Source organism: Anguilla rostrata, chromosome 4 (genome assembly GCF_018555375.3).
Source record: "Anguilla rostrata isolate EN2019 chromosome 4, ASM1855537v3, whole genome shotgun sequence".
Classification (NCBI taxonomy): Eukaryota; Metazoa; Chordata; class Actinopteri; order Anguilliformes; family Anguillidae; genus Anguilla; species Anguilla rostrata.
In genome coordinates, this window is record NC_057936.1 from 8,871,172 (window position 1) to 8,891,544 (window position 20,373).

General features: G+C 53.6%; 2 protein-coding genes across 6 annotated transcripts in view; one reads left to right on the top strand and one right to left on the bottom strand.

Annotated features, from left to right (window-relative positions):
* Positions 1-20,373, top strand: part of rbbp8 (retinoblastoma binding protein 8) — a 111,874-nt gene that overhangs the window by 11,362 nt on the left and 80,139 nt on the right. The gene's annotated exons all lie outside the window — the stretch shown is intronic.
* The window catches only part of rfx2 (regulatory factor X, 2 (influences HLA class II expression)), a 47,234-nt gene that overhangs the window by 2,026 nt on the left and 24,835 nt on the right, over positions 1-20,373 (bottom strand). For 3 of the 4 annotated variants that reach the window (XM_064330443.1, XM_064330444.1, XM_064330441.1), the window contains exons 4-17: positions 20,213-20,292; positions 18,419-18,686; positions 15,364-15,438; positions 9,871-10,052; positions 8,227-8,346; positions 7,631-7,752; positions 6,860-6,978; positions 3,382-3,494; positions 2,944-3,095; positions 2,336-2,433; positions 1,797-1,946; positions 1,469-1,677; positions 1,010-1,163; positions 433-475 (exon numbers count right to left, since the gene is read on the bottom strand). In XM_064330443.1, the coding sequence (XP_064186513.1) occupies positions 433-475; positions 1,010-1,163; positions 1,469-1,677; positions 1,797-1,946; positions 2,336-2,433; positions 2,944-3,095; positions 3,382-3,494; positions 6,860-6,978; positions 7,631-7,752; positions 8,227-8,346; positions 9,871-10,052; positions 15,364-15,438; positions 18,419-18,686; positions 20,213-20,292 (1,885 nt within the window). The remainder of the gene's footprint in view (positions 1-432; positions 476-1,009; positions 1,164-1,468; positions 1,678-1,796; positions 1,947-2,335; positions 2,434-2,943; positions 3,096-3,381; positions 3,495-6,859; positions 6,979-7,630; positions 7,753-8,226; positions 8,347-9,870; positions 10,053-15,363; positions 15,439-18,418; positions 18,687-20,212; positions 20,293-20,373) is intronic. The other variant, XM_064330445.1, reaches the window with a different exon arrangement.

Below are 20,373 nucleotides of genomic sequence, written 5' to 3' on the forward strand. Positions count from 1 at the left end.
GGAATGAGTGTGAGGGAGAGTGTGCATCATTTATAAAAATAAATATAAATACATACAAACGCATCTGAGAACCTTCAGACACCAGTGGCATCTACAGTACTAATGCATTACTGTAATCTTAAAGCGTGACATACTAGCATTCACAACAAAGACTTTAATTGTACTGAGAGAGCAGCAGGTTTGTTAAATTCTCCTGAGCCTGCAGGAGCTCCCATTTTAGGAGCATTCACTCCTGAAGACTGATGTGTGCCAACTGGAAACATGATTTAGGAGCGCACTGTGTGACTGGGATCCAATTAGTGCACTCAACTTGTGCTTGAATAAAATGTCAGCACACTGCCCTGAGGAGGATGTATTTGTACAGCCTGATGCCACTGCGCACAGGTTTGAGCAGAGCAGTGCGGTGCGGTGGAAGTGGAGGCGCGAGTCTACCTTTCTCCATCAGCATGGGCATCATGGAGTTGAGGTCGCTGAACTGCGATGAGAAAAGGCAGAGAGGGAACAGGTGAATGCCGGCTCAAACACGGCCGCCATTTTGGCTCTTTGCATCCAGACCGACTTAGAAAAGTGCACGAGCAAAGAATTTTAGGCAAGGAGCAGAAATGACGCCCAGCCTTCAGCCGATGATGGACAGAAAACTGCAGTCGGTACAGAAACCCACGGAATAGCGTTAAGGATCTCAGTCAGTACGAGGCGGAGGCCGAGGACGTCTAACTTTTAAGCAGCGATCGGGTTTCAGGACGTAGTGTCAGATGTACCCATGATAAATGCTCTGGGTTCAGTGTTAGCTAAGCCACACTCGCAGTGTAAATGGATGTCTGTGCAAACCAAAGCGAGTGTGAGCCAGTGCCTGGGCAATAAACCTTGCTAAGTGAAGGTAAGTTAAGGTAAGTTAAAGTAAAGCAGGTGAAGGTAAGTTAGGTTAAGTTAAGGTCAGTGTGAGGAGAAGAGCGTCTGACGCAGCTTCGCGGCTAGCCGTTGCTAATCGAAGCCGTCCGTCGCCGCTCACCTCTCCCATGACGGCGATGGGGGTCTCGCCCGTGGCCTGGGCCACGCGGTGCTCCACCAGGTAGAACATGTACTCGTCGTACAGCAGCCGGATCAGGTGGAAGGAGCCGAAGCTCGCGGCGCTGCGCAGGGTCAGGTCCCTGATCACCATGGAGCTGGGGGGGGGGGGAGAGAGGGGGGAGAGAGGGAGGAGGGGAGAGAGAGAGGGGGGGAAAGAGAGAGTGGGGGAGAGAAAGTGAGAGACATGTTATTAGAATGCATTAGAATGTTCACTGTTACTAGTATTTCACTGTACATTTGTATTTCAAATTATGTCTGATGCTTTGGCAATATTTACATATGTATTTTAAATGATTTCTGATGCTTTGGCAATATTTACATATGTATTTCCTGCCAATAAAGCCGCCGGTCATTCAGGGCCCAGTAAGGACGGAGGCGCGGGCGGAGCGGGCGGAGCTACCTGTAGAAGGACCACTTGAGCAGGAACTGGCGGGCGGCGCGGGGGAAGCTGGCGCTGCCCTCGTGGGGCTTCAGGACCTGGTTCACCACGTTGTCCAGCCAGGCGGCCCACTGGTCCAGGGAGCTCTGCTGCTGCAGCGTCACCTTGAAGTCCTGCTCTAGCCTCTGCACCACCGCCTCGTCGCACTGGCACACCCACGAGGCCTGCTCCTGTACCGGGGGGAGGGAGAGGGGGGCACACGTGGTCAGAGGCTGCACGTGTCTGACGCGTGACATCATCAAATCGCGAATCCTGTATGAGTGACATCATCCGCGCGCGCCGGCGGTACCTGCACGTTGGCGAAGTCGACGCGGTTGAGGTCGCTGAGCATCTGGTTGATCTGCGAGGTGTTCTGCAGCACCGCCCGCGCCGCCTGCGCCAGGTGGTTCAGGGAGGTGTACCTGCGCAGCGTCTGCGCAAACGCGCTCACCACCGCGGCCTGCAGCGCACAGGGATGCACAGGGGGGCGCTCAAGAGCTGCGCGCCAGCTGCATGCATGCCACACGCGTCCTAAACACATCCTGCACGCATCCTAAACACGTCCTGCACACATCCTAAACACACCCTACACGCAGCCTACACACATCCTACATGCATCCTACACACGTCCTACACACATCCTACACGCATCCTAAACACATCCTGCACGCATCCTACACACATCCTAAACACCCTACACGCATCCTACACACATCCTACACGCATCCTACACACGTCCTGCACACATGTCCTGCACACATCCTACACACGTCCTGCACACGTCCTGCACACATCCTACACACATCCTAAGCACGTCCCATCCCTGTGTGGCCCCTCGGGGCCCGTTACCTTGGTGCGGACGATCTCCTGTGGAAAATCTCTCATGGCGGAGGTCAGCCACCCCTCCAGACTCTTGGCGAAGTTGCGAATGGCCTGAGTCAGAGTGCCTGAAGCAGAGAGTCAGAGACTGAGTCAGGGACAGAGTCACAGAGTCAAAGTCAGTCAGAGACAGAATCAGAGTCAAAGTCAGTCAGAAACAGAGTCAGAGTCAGAGAGTCTAATTCGGTCAGAAACAGAGTCAGAGTAAGAGACAGAGTCACAGAGTCTAAGTCAGTCAGAGACAGAGTCACAGAGTCTAATGTAAGTCAGAAACAGAGTCAGAGTCAGAGATCGAGACAGAGTCACAGAGTCTAAGTCGGTCAGAAACAGAGTCAGAGTCAGAGATGGAGACAGAGTAAGAGTCGGTCAGACAGAATCAGTCAGAGTCAAAGACAGACACGAAATGGGATGATAAAGCATTAGAGACAGAATACAGCAAAATTAGCACAAGTGAGGAAGTGTTCGGAAGAGGGGGGAGAGGAAACAGGAGGAGATGGGGAGTAGACAGGAGAGTGGAGCAGACAGGAGGTCAGGGAGAGGAGGCAGGAGGAGAGGGGGGGAGGCGGCGCGGGACTGACTGGGCACAGGTCTGAGCACGTCGGGGATGAGGATCTCCACCAGCGCCTGGTACAGGATGTGGTCACAGCTGCGCATCCACAGTCTGACCGGCTCATACTTGCACAGAGACACCAGCTTCTCCCTGGGAATCACCCCCTCTGTCTCCTCCTCACTGCAGATACACACACACACACGCACACATACATATACACACACACATGCATATACGCACACGCATACACAAACACACACATATACAAAACCACAGAAATTAAACATTACAGGTCATAGGTTTTAATCATAAACACTGCATGACGAATATGTTTAAAATATTAAGTGTCTGCTTTGCCACATTAATTTCATACCACAGGACTGTGTTTTACTGTTCATTAATGTAATACTCTCTCAGTTCTAAAGCTTGCAGCTAACAGAGTCGAGCTGCAGTTCCAGACTCTGACCTGTTAGGGAGAGGAGTTGCTCCGTCACTAGATGGCGCTGTTGAATACCAGAAGGTCTGCCACAGTTTCTCGATGTAGTGGAACTGCAGGTTCATCACCACGTCTAGAGTGGCCTGGGAGGGGGGAGGCGGGAGGGGGGCACAAACATGAGAAACGTCCTCTCACACCTCCTGCTTCACACCCACACACATCTAAACACTACATCCTCCATGGGTTAACCCAATGTCCGATTTTATAGCCCGTCAGGCGCTAGAACCAAAGTGCTCTCCTGTCAGGAAAGTGCAATCTGATTGGCCGACTCCTAAAAATAAAATGAACTGTTTTTTAAATTTGACAGTTATCTGTGTCACAGGTGACTGTTTCATCAGTGTGCTTCCTCATATGAGCGCAGCACCAAGAAGTGTGCGAATTTCGCCCCCCTGTCACATGACTTCCTGGTTCCTCTCTTTGTGTTTGCATTCGAGAGCGAACGTTGCACACACGCGCGCGTCGCACACACACACACACACACACACACACACAGGGAACACCGCTCAGGACACTGTGCCAATCGAGGGAGGAATGTAAGAATGCAGGCATGAGCCTCCAATTAGCAGATACTTTTGTTTTTAAAAGGAGCAGAAAAAAAACAAAACAAAGGGCACCTGCAAGCCTGTACCGTTTAAATATCTTCCACAAAGACGGCAGTGATAAACCTGGAAATAATCTGCCCTCTGGAACACTCACACGCATGAACACACACACACACACACACACACGCACACACTCACACGCTCGTGTGCGCACACAGTCACACACACGCACACACACTCGCACACAAACTCACACGCTCGTGTGCGCACACAGTCACACATACGCACACACACGCACACACACTCGCACACATGCACACACACATCCACACTCACACACACACGCACAAACACAAGGCATGCCAGGCAGTTCTTGAGGTGGTATTCTCCAGCTAACTAAATGAAAAGTTGTAAAAGCACACAGTCTTCACTGTGGCAGACAGAGCTTCCGTGCAGAGCAGAGCAGCGTGTCCTCTGTGTCAGAGAGCTCCAGTCCCCTCGCGCTGCTCGCTGTGACTCCGCGCGGCCACGGATCCCCGCTTGGCAGCGCACGCTCAACCGCGTATCCCGTTACCAACGGCGCTATAGATTTTCCTTCGATCACACGATATGTTTTCGCTTCCTCTCTCCGAGCGTCGCCATGGCAACCTTGTTTACCGTTGCCCCCGGCAACCGTTCAAACACGCCGAACTCCAAAACAAAGGAAAATTTCCCCCCCCGGTCCTTATAAACAGGCGTTTTTTTTGCCTCTTGCTTCTTTGCCGGGCGGGCTGAGCGGCTCGTCTGAGACCGAGGTCTCGGGGTGAGGGATGGACCGTTCCTTATGGCAGCCCGGAATACGGCCATTGTGCCCCCCCCCCCTCAGAGCACTCTTTAAGCATAAATAATAAACTTACCATAGAGTTCGCAAACATGACTGACAGCAGAATATTAACAGCTTTTCCCACCCAAAACTTGGCATTAATGACTGCAGCTGCAGGTGTCTGGCCCACTAGAGTGACATCTCAGCAGCCGTGTGTTTCTGCATCGCTTAAAGTAGCCAGCAGGGGCAGCGTACTGCACAAAATAAAACATGCACGAGCGCGCACACATGCATGCGCACAAGCAGACACACATACACGCACGCACACATGCACGCACACCCGCGCACACACACACACACACACACACACACACACGCACGCACGCACGCACGCGCACACACAGCAGAGGAACCCTCGGGAGGCCAGTAGCAGTGGTGCTGATCTGGCTAGTTTTGGGGTCATCTCAAAGCCTGTGACCCTCAGTCCTACCAACTGTAAGCTCCACGATTCCAGAAGCTGAACCGGATCTCCTCAGGACCCTTGACCTCCCGGCTAACCGCTTTAACGCCAAAACGCAGAAAAACCCATAGGACACGAGAGCCAAGGAGCTCTGTGGCCAGGGAGAAAGGAAAGTGCACTCTGAAAGACCAGCTGGTCGTGCACTGACTCCTCAAAATGAAAAAAAAAAGGAAAGAACTTTTTAATTCAAAGTTACACCTCTGTGAGCTCAGCACAATCTCCGAGACCAGCCGACAGATCTGGCGATCCAATAAAAATAGGCTTTGTCAGCTCCAATATGTCCCAGGCACACAGTTTACTTATTAAAATCATATTAAAATGGGATAAAGATGTTGCTTTGCACACCCAAGATATTCAAAAATAAGCCACTGTTAACCACACACGCACACAAAGGCACACACACAGGAACACACCACACACATGCACACAACACAGACACACCACACACACACACACACACACACACAGACAGACAAACAAGCGGGACGACGACGCACACACACACACACACACACTCACACACAGGGACAGGACAAAGGCAGAGGCGTGTTTGTGGGAGCGCAGACGGACGGCGGGCGGAAGGTTAATTGGCGCGCCCTGAAAGCGCCGCGGCGACGGCGATGAAAGGCGGCGGGAACAAAAGCGGCGCCGCGCGGCCGGACGCGGGCGAGGGCCGCCAACATCGCGCCGGGGCGGAGCGCTTTAATGAGCCGCCCCTTCATCTGCGCCGCTGCGGCCACGGCAACACGCGCATAAACAACCAGCGCTGAGCGTCCGCTCGCCCGCCCGCTCGCCCGCCGAACCACCGGCCTCGCCGCTACGCTTCGCCCGCGACCCCTCAGAGGTTCCGGAGCACATTGGGCACCGCCGCGTGCACCGCCGTTTCCTCGAAACCCGCGCGCGTACGCTCAAACCCGCTCTGCGTAACAGCCGAGTGCGGTACGGCGGGTAGAGAACTGGACCTCAGCTCACAGGTCAGAGGTCATGGGTTCGATTCCCACACTGTGGCTGAACCCTTGAGCGAGGTGCTTAACCTGGATCACCTCAGTAAACATCCAGCTGTGTATCGCAGAGCAGGAGTGCACAAGGGCCGATCCGTTTCAGGATTTTGTGCCCACTTCGGCTCTTGATTATTTAATTAGCTCGATCATATCTTGATCTGACATTTGTTTGTAAGAATTTAAATTCTTGTAAATAAGAATTGTAAATAAGAATGTGTTCTTAATAACATGCCTGGTGAAACAAAGGTGAAATAAATAAAATACAATTGTTTGAAGCACCAGCTACAGCCACAGACTGCAAGTGCATCCTAAAGATTTTACTGTGGTCAAGTACTGGAGTGAACCAGCATAGTTTATAGAGCTGTCAGAAAACTACAACTAAGGTAATTGGTTGGAACAAAAAGCAGCACACAGACCAGCCCTCCAGGACCTCAGTTACACACCCCACTGATGTAGACCGTGTGCGAGTGTCTGTAAGCGGTGTCTGCTGAAGCTCAGCTGTAACTCTGAAGGCCCAGCCAGGCCCGCCTCTGAGTGGGCGGGCCCGTCGGCACGGCGACGCGGGGGTGACGGGCGGCCGTACCTCGCAGTGGTCCCTGTACAGGCTCTGCAGCTTCTTGACGTCGTTGGGGGCGATGCGCTCGGGCAGGGGGCAGGAGCCCAGGTCCGGGGAGGGGAACGGGGGCAGCACGTGGGACACGTCTGCCGGCGGGACGAGAGACGGCGGTCAGCGGACACGTTATTCCCGCCAAAACACTTAATGATCCGATGCAGGGCTGCACAACCCTGGAGACCTACCGTCCTGCAGGCTTTCACCCCAGCCCTAGCAAAGCACACCTCATTCAACAGCTAGAGCAGGGCTGCCCAACCCTGGAGACCTACCGTCCTGCAGGCTTTCACCCCAGCTCTAGCAAAGCACACCTCATTCAACAGCTAGAGCAGGACTGGTCAACCCTGTTCCTGGAGATCTACCATCCTGAAGGTTTTCATTTCAACCCTAACAAAGCTCACCTCATTCAACAGCTAGAGATCCTATTAAGCTGCTAATTAGTAGAATCAGGTGTGCCAATCGAAGAGCGGAAAACCTACAGGACAGAAGATTTCCAGGAACAGGGTTGGGCAACCCTGCTCGAATACATTATTCACAATACAAAACAGACCGTTAGCGCTGGGCACCTGCTCTGTAAATGCCCTTGTCCGGGGTGAAATAGCTTATGTTCTCGCACACCCGTTTCTATGCCGGGTACGATCGCCATAGCGATGAGAGCGATCGTGTGATCACGCGCGCAGCAGCGGCCCTGCCTGCCGCACGCAAGGGGCAGGGCTTTCGCTGTGGGGGCGGGGCCACGCTCACCGATGTACTGCTGGTGGTGCTGGCTCTGGGCGGCCAGCGACTGGTCGGGCGTGCCGGAGGAGTGCTGGGAGCCGCCGGAGAAGCTGTCCCCCATGCCGTCCACCTTCTGCAGGGGCTTGAACCTGAGCACGGGGGAGAGGGGCGGAGCAACGCTGTGAGGGGCAGGGCCGGAGCTCACGACGGGGCAGCTAGAGGGAGGGGCCGGGAAGGGGGGCCGGGCCAGGAGAGGGAGGGGCCCAGATGCGGGGACGGGAGGAAAGGGGGAGGGGCCAGGAGGTAGGGAGGGTTCACCATCGGATTGTAAAAGAGTAGGGAAAGATGACAGATTAGTGCAGTTTCAGCTTCATACAGCCTGTGCTTGGGGGGGGTGTGGAGCTGAGCTGATGTGAGGATATGGGGGTAGTGGAGCTGATGTGAGGACATGGGGGTAGTTTGGGGGGGGGGGTGTGGAGCTGAGCTGTGCAGCTGATGTGAGGATATGGGGGGTAGTTTGGGGGGGGGGATGCTGAGCTGATGTGAGGATATGGGGGGTAGTTTGGGGGGGGGGGGGGTGGAGCTGATGTGAGGATATGGGGGTAGTTTGGGGGGGGGGGCACCTCTGTTTCTGGTGGATGGGCTGCTGTCTCATGGCCGTGTACTGGGAGTCCTCCTGCAGCCGATTCAGCGGGGAGTCCGGTTTCAGACGGATGCCGTAGTAATGATACTTAGAGTTCCCCCTGAGAGAGAGAGAGGGAGGGAGAGAGAGGGGGGGAGAGAGTGGGGGGGAGGGGAGGGAGACAGGGGAGGAGAGATTCATTATATTATTCATATATATTTTTGGAAAACAATTGCCACTTTGTCCATGCGTGTTTGTGCGAAAAAAAAAAGCACATTTTTGTTTGTATTTAAGATGGAGGGGGAAAGAAAGAGGGAGAGAGAAACGGAGAGCGGATGCAGTGATCAGCCTCTCCACACGCCGCTGCTCAGCTGTGCGCTAACCCACTTCTCAAACGCTCAACGGTGTTTACAGTCAACAGACAAAATCAAACACTGTGAAATCCCCATCCTTCATTTACCCAGCTCATACACACGCACCGCGCGCTAAATTAGCCCCGCCCCCTCTCACACAATGTGCTCTAAATTAGACCCGCCCCTCTCTCCCTCACACAATGTGCTCCAGATTAGCCCCGCCCCTCTCTCTCACACAATGTGCTCTAAATTAGCCCCGCCCCTCTCCCTCACACAATGTGCTCTAGATTAGCCCCGCCCCTCTCTCTCACACAATGTGCTCTAGATTAGCCCCGCCCCTCTCCCTCACACAATGTGCTCTAAATTAGCCCCGCCCTCTCTCTCACACAATGTGCTCTAAATTAGCCCCGCCCCTCTCCTCACACAATGTGCTCTAGATTAGCCCCGCCCCTCTCTCTCACACAATGTGCTCTAGATTAGCCCCGCCCCTCTCTCTCACACAATGTGCTCTATATTAGCCCCGCCCCCTCTCTCACACACAATGTGCTCTAAATTAGCCCCGCCCCTCTCTCACTCACACAATGTGCTCTAGATTAGCCCCGCCCCCTCTCACTCACACAATGTGCTGTAAATTAGCCCTGCCTCTTTCTCTCTCACACGCACATTCTGTTCTAAATTAGCTCTCTCGCTCTCTCACACGGTCTAGCATAAATTAGCCCTTCCTTTCACTGTTGGCGTGCAGTAAATTAGCCTGTCTCTCTTACTGCCCCTCTCTCTCTCAGTCTCTGTCTCTCTCCGCCTCTCTCTCTCTGGCTCTCTCTCTCTCCCTCTCTCTCTCTCTCCCCCACTCTCTCCAGCTCTCTCTCTCCGTCTCTCTCTCCCTCCATCTCTCATCTCCCCCCTCTCTCACTCACAATCTCCCTCTCTTCTCTCTCTCACCAGCTCAACTACTCTCTCTCTCCACGTCTCATCCTCCTTTCCCCAACTCTCTCAGCCCCTTCTCTCTCATCTCTCCTCTCCCCTCTCCTCTCCCTCCCTCTCCCTCTCTCTCCCCACTCTCTCCAGCTCTCTCTCCTCTCTCCCTCCTCTCCTCTCTCTCCCCTTCTCTCCCTCTCTCTCTCCCCCACTCTCTCCAGCTCACTATCACTCTCTCTCTCCCCGTTTCTCTCTCCCTCTCTCTCTCTCTCAACCCCTCTCTCCAGCTCTCTCTCTCCCTCTCCCCCCTCTCTCCAGCTCTCTCTCTCTCTCTCCCCCCCTCTCTGCTCGTGCTCGTGGCGGCGGGCGGGGCGGACCTGTTGCCGAGCCGACGGGTGCGCAGGCCCATGAAGACGGAGCGGATGAGCTTGCCGAAGGAGGCGGCGTTGACCGGGTCCAGCTTCTGCTCCTGGCAGTGCCACAGGTAGTGGTTGTACAGAGAGCTGCGCGGCAGGCTGACGCCGTCCGCCGTCTCATAGTTATCCAGCAGCCACTGCAACTGAACACAGCACAGCACGGAGGCGCAGTCAGACCACTGAACACAGCACGGAGACGCAGTCAGGCCGGCTGAACACAGCACAGAGGCGCAGTCAGACCACTGAACACAGCACAGAGGCGCAGTCAGACCATGAACACAGCACAGAGGCGCAGTCAGACCACTGAACACAGCACAGAGGCGCAGTCAGGTCGGCTGAACACAGTTTGGAGACACAGTGTCACAGCTGAACACAGCACATGCACACACACACACATACTCACACACGGACCCACACACATACACATACAGACACACACACACAGACAGACAGACAAACACACACACACACACGCATGCATACACATAGGGCGGCAAAACCTTGTAACTTAAAGGTAACAGGTTTGATTCTCCGCTAGGACACTGCCGTCGGACCCTTAAAGCAAGATACTTAACCTGCATTGCTCCAGTATATATCCAGCTGTATAATTTGATACAATGTACATGTTATGTTAAACATTTTTTTTTAAGTTGTGCAAGTCGCTCTGGATAAGAGCGTCTGCTAAATGCCTGTAATGTAATGTAACATACAGACACAGACACACACACACACACACGCGCGCAGAGGAGAGCCGCCAGAGGTAAACACTGCATTTACACAGCAGATGGAGGAGAAGGCAGGGTGTTGGTGGTGGTGTGGTGGTGGTTGGGGGGGGGGTATTCATGACACTTAACACCGGCTTCGACGTCGCAAACAGACGGAAGCAGAGATTGATAGGCAAATTAGCGATTATTACATCAATTACTCCGCCAGTGTAAAAGACCACAGCGGGCCTCCACACTCCCCGGCAACAGAGAGGCAGCTCTGACACCCAGTATTATTATTTTCCTTCCGCAGGGGGGGGGTGCGGGGTGGGGGGGTGGGGGGGTGCGGGGTGGGGGGGGTGGAGGGTTTTGGGGGTGGGGGCATGGGCGCACGCGCGGGAGCGGCGCTGCAACCCGCCGGCTCGTCTGGCGCTCTCGCCGGCGGGAGCGGACGCTGAACCGTCCCCCTGTCTTCGCGCGGCGACGGCGGTGGTGAGTGACAGGCTGAGTGTCGGGGAGACCGGAGCTGTCAGGCTGAGGGGGGCGCGAACGCGACGATTCACGACAAGGAACCGCCACACACACAACCCCCCCCCCCTCCGCCGCCATCTTCCCCACGGAGACCGGCCTTCAAATCAAACGGCCGCTTTTCGGACAGTGGGGAGCGCAGTGGCTCATTCGCTTACCCCCCGTAAGAATTACGAAGACATCAGCGAGCCCATTAAGCCATTACACCTCGCTGGTGCATCAGAGGGCAAACGACACACACCGACTTTCATACAGAATATAAAAATGTATTTCTTTTAATATATTGTTCTAATAAAATATGAATGATGATAAAAATTGTAACAAAGTGCAGTGACAGAAATAGTTACGGCCTCTCACAGAACACGAGCACAGTGCGATGACATCCGCATGCCGTACATAAGCGCATACATACTAGCGCTACGAAGCCTTATAACCATGCACAAAACACACAGCCTGACCAGCGCGCCAGGAACACAGTAAACCGCACTCGAGCTGTGGACAGGAGCAAAGACGCATGGATGCCCACTCCCGGGGGGAGAGAGAGACAGAGAGTAAATAAACGAGTGTGAGTGAATGTGTGTGTATGTGTGTGTGTGCGTGTACATGCCGCCTCTCCTCATATTTAAGTAACGCAGCAATGGCGTCGTCTGATTTCACCGCCGCGCATTCCCCGCCAGTCTGTGTGTCTACGCCGCGCGGACGGAGCGTAGCCGGTGTCGTTATGGCGGGGGGGGGGAGCCGCTGCGCGCAGGAGGAGAGGTTAAGACGCATGCGCTTTCATTCAGGGGACAGCGAGGGCAAATTAAACGTGCGGCAAACCAAGCGAGGAGCGGGCGCAGGAGCGAGTGCCGTCACACCTTACGGACTCAGGAGCGCCCGGGTCTCTACCCTACAGGCACAGAACGCCCGGGTGTCCAACCCTCCGGCCCCAAACGCTAGAGAGTCTAACCCTACGGACTCAAAATGCTCGAGAGTCTAACCCTACGGACTCAAACTGCTCGAGAGTCTAACCCTACGGACTCAAACTGCTCGAGAGTCTAACCCTACGGACTCAGAGAGCTCGAGAGTCTAACCCTACTGACTCAGAGAGCTCGAGAGTCTAACCCTACTGACTCAGAGACTGATCGGGAGTCTAACCCTACTGACTCAGAGAGCTCGGGAGTCTAACCCTACTGACTCAGAGAGCTCGAGAGTCTAACCCTACTGACTCAGAGAGCTCGGGAGTCTAACCCTACTGACTCAGAGACTGATCGGGAGTCTAACCCTACTGACTCAGAGAGCTCGAGAGTCTAACCCTACTGACTCAGAGACTGATCGGGAGTCTAACCCTACTGACTCAGAGACTGATCGGGAGTCTAACCCTACTGACTCAGAGACTGATCGGAGTCTAACCCTACTGACTCAGAGACTGATCGGGAGTCAACCCTACTGACTCAGAGACTGATCGAGAGTCTAACCTACTGACTCAGAGAGCTCGGAGTCTAACCCTACTGACTCAAGACTGATCGGGAGTCTAACCCTACTGACTCAGAGACTGATCGGGAGTCTAACCCTACTGACTCAGAGACTGATCGGGAGTCTAACCCTACTGACCAGAGACTGATCGAGAGTCTAACCCTACTGACTCAGAGACTGATCGGGAGTCTAACCCTACTGACTCAGAGACTGATCGGGAGTCTAACCCTACTGACTCAGAGACTGATCGGGAGTCTAACCCTACTGACTCAGAGACTGATCGGGAGTCTAACCCTACTGACTCAGAGACTGATCGGGAGTCTAACCCTACTGACTCAGAGACTGATCGGGAGTCTAACCCTACTGACTCAGAGACTGATCGGAGTCTAACCCTACTGACTCAGAGACTGATCGGGATCTAACCCTACTGACTCAGAGACTGATCGGAGAATCTAACCCTACTGACTCAGAGAGTCGAGAGTCTAACCCTACTGACTCAGAGACTGATCGGGAGTCTAACCCTACTGACTCAGAGACTGATCGGGATCTAACCCTACTGACTCAGAGACTGATCGGGAGTCTAACCCTACTGACTCAGAGACTGATCGGAGTCTAACCCTACTGACTCAGAGACTGATCGGGAGTCTAACCCTACTGACTCAGAGACTGATCGGGAGTCTAACCCTACTGACTCAGAGACTGATCGGAGTCTAACCCTACTGACTCAGAGACTGATCGGAGTCTAACCCTACTGACTCAGAGAGCTCGGAGTCTAACCCTACTGACTCAGAGACTGATCGGAGTCTAACCCTACTGACTCAGAGAGCTCGAGAGTCTAACCCTACTGACTCAGAGACTGATCGGAGTCTAACCCTACTGACTCAGAGAGCTCGAGAGTCTAACCCTACTGACTCAGAGACTGATCGGGAGTCTAACCCTACTGACTCAGAGACTGATCGGGAGTCTAACCCTACTGACTCAGAGACTGATCGGGAGTCTAACCCTACTGACTCAGAGACTGATCGGGAGTCTAACCCTACTGACTCAGAGACTGATCGGGAGTCTAACCCTACTGACTCAGAGACTGATCGGAGTCTAACCCTACTGACTCAGAGACTGATCGGGAGTCTAACCCTACTGACTCAGAGACTGATCGGGAGTCTAACCCTACTGACTCAGAGACTGATCGGGAGTCTAACCCTACTGACTCAGAGAGCTCGGGAGTCTAACCCTACTGACTCAGAGAGCTCGAGAGTCTAACCCTACTGACTCAGAGACTGATCGGGAGTCTAACCCTACTGACTCAGAGAGCTCGGGAGTCTAACCCTACTGACTCAGAGACTGATCAGGAGTCTAACCCTACTGACTCAGAGACTGATCAGGAGTCTAACCCTACTGACTCAGAGACTGATCAGGAGTCTAACCCTACTGACTCAGAGACTGATCAGGAGTCTAACCCTACTGACTCAGAGACTGATCGGGAGCCTAACCCTACTGACTCAGAGACTGATCGGGAGTCTAACCCTACTGACTCAGAGACTGACGGAGTCTAACCCTACTGACTCAGAGACTGATCGGGAGTCTAACCCTACTGACTCAGAGACTGATCGGGAGTCTAACCCTACTGACTCAGAGACTGATCGGGAGGTCTAACCTACTGACTCAGAGAGCTCGGGAGTCTAACCCTACTGACTCAGAGACTGATCGGGAGTCTAACCCTACTGACTCAGAGAGCTCGGGAGTCTAACCCTACTGACTCAGAGACTGATCGGGAGTCTAACCCTACTGACTCAGAGACTGATCGGGAGTCTAACCCTACTGACTCAGAGACTGATCGGGAGTCTAACCCTACTGACTCAGAGACCTCAGGAGTCTAACCCTACTGACTCAGAGAGCTCAGGAGTCTAACCCTACTGACTCAGAGAGCTCGGCAGTCTAACCCTACAGGCTCAGAGAGTTCGAGAGTCTAACCCTACTGACTCAGAGACTGATCGGGAGTCTAACCCTACTGACTCAGAGACTGATCGGGAGTCTAACCCTACTGACTCAGAGACTGATCGGGAGTCTAACCCTACTGACTCAGAGACTGATCGGGAGTCTAACCCTACTGACTCAGAGAGCTCGGGAGTCTAACCCTACTGACTCAGAGACTGATCGGGAGTCTAACCCTACTGACTCAGAGAGCTCGAGAGTCTAACCCTACTGACTCAGAGACTGATCGGGAGTCTAACCCTACTGACTCAGAGATATCGGGATCTAACCTACTGCTCAGAGACTCGAGAGTCTAACCCTACTGACTCAGAGAGCTCGGGAGTCTAACCCTACTGACTCAGAGACTGATCGGGAGTCTAACCCTACTGACTCAGAGACTGATCGGAGTCTAACCCACTGACTCAGAGACTGATCGGGAGTCTAACCTACTGATCAGAGACTGATCGGGAGTCTAACCCTACTGACTCAGAGACTGATCGGGAGTCTAACCCTACTGACTCAGAGACTGATCGGGAGTCTAACTCTACTGACTCAGGAGAGCTCGGGAGTCTAACCCTACTGACACAGAGACTGATCGGGAGTCTAACGTTACTGACTCAGGATGCCTAACCCTACGGACTAGAGAGTGCTCGGGAGTCTAACCCTACAGACAGAGGGCTTGGGTTCGAGCAACACTGGGCGGCAGAGAAAACCGATGTGTTCGCTTCAGCTGTGAGGCAGGCCAAAGCCGGCAGAGGCTTATCCTTCCCTGTAAACAGGTTCCTGGATGACTTACATGGCTGTTGAGCAGGCTGCTTTTGTGAGTGGTAATCCCTTCAGACTTTTGGAGGTTTTCAATCGCCATTTCAAGCTACAGGGGAAAAAAAAGCATGCAAAAAATATAAAAGAGAGAGAGAGAGGGAGAGAGAGGGAGAGAGAGAAGGAGAAGAAGAAGAAAGAAAGGGAGTACAGAAACACAAAACAGAAAGGAAAGGAGACTGTTAGCTGCAGCCAGATCAGTGCATTTCCATCACACTCGGTCAGTGTCGCGGCCCGACCGGCGGTGAGCTGACAAAAAGCATGCAAATGAGGGCACTCTCAGGGTTAGGCTGCACACCGAGGTCTTCCTGGTCCGACACATTCGAATATATGCAAATGCGCACCGCAAGTGGGGATGGGGGGGGGGAGGGGGGCGCGCGCCACACCGGGAGTGAGTCGGCAATCCCCCCCCAGCCCCACCCACTCGCCAAACACTCACCCACCCACCCACCCCCAAAATGTAATTATTGGAGAACAGCCCTCTTCTCCTCTCTCGGCACTGAGCAGAAGGCACTTCAGTCGACCCCCGCTAGCCGACACTGCAACAAATCCGAAACCAATTTCCACCCGATCCGCCGCCCCGGGGTCGTACCGGCCGCCCCCCTTCGCTTGGCCGTCCCGTTTAACTGCGGATTTTAACTGCAAAAGAGGAGAGGCGGGAGAGGCTGTGGTGGCCAGCAAAGGTAGCGGGTAAAGCCAGTGGCGAGCCCCCAAACACTTAGTGTGGGGGGGGGGGGAGAAAAGAGCCGAGAGAAAGATGTGCAGTGTAGTGGCCAAACATTAGGAGGGGAAAAAACTGCATCTTTCCAAGCCTTTATAGCCCTCCCAGGGGCTCCGGGCCAAATGCTAATGAGCCGCAGGAGCCGGGCTCTTTGTCTCAAGTGCCTTTGGAAAAGGATTAAAGATGGCAGTGCCTTCGTCCTGCTGTTCCTGTAACTACGCCCTTCGTCCTGCTGTTCCTGTAACTACGCCCTTCTCCTCCTGTTCCTGTAACTTTGCCCTTCTCCTCCTGTTCCTGTAACTTCACCCTCCTCCTCCTGTTCCTGTAACTTCACCCTTCTCCTCCTGTTCCTGTAACTTCACCCTTCTCCTCCTGTTCCTGTAACTTCAGCCTCCTCCTCCTGTTCCTGTACCTACACCCTCCTCCTGTTCCTGTAACTTCACCCTCCTCCTCCTGTTCCTGTAACTACAGCCTCCTCCTCCTGTTCCTGTAACTACACCCTCCTCCTGTTCCTGTAACTACACCCTTCTCCTCCTGTTCCTGAAACTTCACCCTCCTCCTCCTGTTCCTGTAACTTCACCCTTCTCCTCCTGTTCCTGTAACTACACCCTTCTCCTCCTGTTCCTGTAACTACACCCTCCTCCTGTTCCTGTAACTACACCCTTCTCCTCCTGTTCCTGTAACTCACACCTCCTCCTGTTCCTGTAACTACACCCTTCTCCTCCTGTTCCTGTAACTACGCCCTCCTCCTCCTGTTCCTGTAACTTCACCCTCCTCCTCCTGTTCCTGTAACTACACCCTCCTCCTCCCATTCCTGTAACTTCACCCTCCTCCTCCTGTTCCTGTAACTTCACCCTCCTCCTCCTGTTCCTGTAACTTCACCCTTCTCCTCCTGTTCCTGTACCTACACCCACCTCCTCCTGTTTCTGTAACTACACCCTTCTCCTCCTGTTCCTGTACCTACACCCTCCTCTTGTTCCTATAACTACAGCTTCACCTTTCTCCTCCTGTTTCTGTAACTTCACCCTTCTCCTTCTGTTCCTGTAACTTCACCCTCTTCCTCCTGTAACTTCGCCCTCCTCCTCCTGTTCCTGTAACTTCACCCTTCTCCTCCTGTTCCTGTAACTACACCCTCCTCTTGTTCTTGTAACTACAGCTTCACCCTTCTCCTCCTGTTCCTGTAACTACGCCCTTCTCCTCCTCATCCTCCTCCTCTTCCTGTAGCAGCACTCTGGCCCCCCCCCCGTCCCCCCTCTTGCTGTCAATAGGGGGCGCTCATCGAGGCCACGGAATGGATCAGCGTGTGCGCGAGAACAGCTGGGCTGTGTGTATGCAGGCAGCCGACAGATCAGCGGCACCAGCGCATATCCCATGAGCCCCCTCCACAGCTTGGCACCATTTCCTAATCCTGGGGCCCCAAGACTGAGCGCAGTGCCTTTAACACTTAACCACTTAACGCTTTCCTTTTTAAACTTACATTCATTTAAATGTAAATACACTTTGTGCACTGGAAGAAGCCAGGTTGGGATTGCAGGTAAAAGACCTCGTAAGTAACCTGCCATTTGCCATTTTGAGAATGCCAGGCTCTTATCAATCACTTTAAATGGCAAACATTCCGTGCAATCTCTGTCCACAAAAAGAACATAACGAATCCAGAGTCCTGTAAAATAATGCACTTGAATTTATTTTTTATGAACTAGACTTTTTCCTGATGCTCAGCTTGAACCCAAAAACCCTTAACACACAAAGTGCCTATCACTGCCTTGAGGAGACCCATAGGGATATGACACTGAGCACAAGCAGTGTTAATGCATAAATTACTTCTGAGGATAAGGATAAGGCCAACCAAGGGGTCCTCTGGTGTTCTTCTACAACACAGAAGCGACTGAACCCTTCGAAGAGTAGGTTTTTTGGAATGTTTTTTTTTTTCTTCAAAATTCTAAGTCAGTGTTCTAGAACTCCAGGAGATTGTTACATCAGAATCAGAATGTTCAGTTAAGAACGTTCTAACTGCATATTTGTGATGTCGCACCATAAAAGGGTTAAAAGGTACGGCTCCCTGCCTTAGGCCACGCCTCCCAACCTCGCCGTCGAGACTGATGAAACCCCGCCACCACGACCTCAGCGTTCCTCGCGACAGTGCAGACAGACGCTGCAGTTACACTGCAGGTGTGTGTGTGTGTGTGTGTTTTAGGTCACCGTGTCGCTGCACTGCTAGAATAAAGCAAAGCCGGTTCCCCTCTGAGGCGAAAAAGGTTTTTGTGTCTGTGTTGTAACGGTTGTAGCGGGTCACCCCGGTAACGGGCCGTACCATTGCGGAGGAGGAGCGGGCGGAGTGCGAGCCGAGGTGGCGGCTGCCGTCCATGCCGCCCCCGTGGATGAGGTAGGTCCCGCCGCTGGAGATGATCTGGCTGCCCCCCACGTCCATGGCCACGCCCACCATGCCGTGGGGGGGCACGCCGCCGGCCGACGACACCACCGTGGTGACCTGGGCGCCCCCCGCCTGCGAGTCGAAGTAGGCCCCCCCGCTGCTCTGCCCGTACAGCTGGGCCTCCGGGTTGTAGGAGTAGGCCGTCCGGCTGAGGAGAGGGGGGGAGGGTCACTCGTTCATCTCATTTACTCACCCACTCGCTCACTCGCTCACTCACTCACTCACCCACACACCCACCCACCCACCCTCTCTCACTCACCCACCCACCCACCCTCTCTCACTCACTCACCCACCCACCCTCTCTCACTCACTCACCCACCCACCCTCTCTCACTCACCCACTCACCCACTCACCCACTCACCCACTCACTCACTCACTCACTCACTCACTCACTCACTCACTCACTCACTCACTCACTCACTCACTCACTCACTCACTCACTCACTCACTCACTCACACACTCACACACTCACACACTCACACACTCACACACTCACACACTCACTCACTCACTCACTCACTCACTCACTCACTCACTCTCTCACGCATCTACGCTCGCTGAACCTGAGGGGACTCGCTGTTTTCTGAACGATCTTCGCTGACCTTTGACCTCCGATGCGAGTTCTCCCCTTTCTCTACAGAAAACACTGTGGACTTTCCAGCCATCGTTTTCTTTATAATTAGTGACAAAACACATCCCTTCGCCTTATTCTGATCCTGTATTCATTTATCTTTTACGTTTTTTTGTTAAACACTGAAAAAAACGTCACAATTTTCTTGCACCGGCACAACGGTTGACGCTATTTTTTCAACTTCACATCCGTTTGAATGGCCTTCTCGGTGCGTGTCTGAGGTTCGACCGCAAAGCGGAAAACAGAACAACATCCTGTCGCCCTCGGTCTCCTCGGCCCGCTCTCCCATTTGGAGGGCCATCTCCCGCTGAAGTGCGTAATAAAGTGGCGCTTCTATATGCAGCTCTGACATTTCTGGAGACGCGGCCCCTGGGAACAGCGCATCCTATTTGCATGGGTATATGAGAAACGACGCGCCACGGCAGACATCCCAAGACCCGAGACCAACACCGACCAATAAGCATTCGCTAATTAATCCAACGTGCCCGGCTTCGGGTCCATTATCCCCCCTCTAACCTCGCGCAAATCTGCTTAATTAACTTTTAATTACAGCCTAATTAGCGACACGTCGATGAAAAGGGTACCGAGGCACGTGGACACGTTGAGCCGAAACAATTGTGACAGGAGAAAGGAGGCCTGTCGAGTCAGTTTACCGTTTTTATTCCCTTATTTATTTATATCCTTTTTTTAATCTAGCGGGGGGGGAAATGCCACCTTTGTCCTGTGAAGGAAAAACACTCCTTTAAAAAAGAAAAAAAAACAAAGACACATTTTAAATGACAAAAAGACTGAAGGAATCCGTGTGAAATGGTGCCGTCCCACAATGCACCAGGAACACGAAAGATGCTCCACCTGTGTTTGCTCACAGCGAAACACCTCCGGGAAAAAAAAAAAAAAAGCAGAGGAGCGCAGGTACTGGGACTGCGCGACATCGATCTCCTTCCCCCTGCCACTTCCTGTGACAGGCCAGTACTTCTCACTCACACTAAGGCACACACACACTGAGAGGCGGGGCAAGGGGGGTGGGGGGGGGGGTTCTTACATGGTTCCGTTTGTGTACACCACTTCCCCTCCTTCCACGTACTGGACCTGGGACGGGTACACGTGCTGGACCTGCTGGACCTGTCGAGAGACGAACCCAAATCAACGCCGGCGCCGCGACAGGGGCGCGTAACCGTGACAACCCCAAAAACCGGCTTCGCC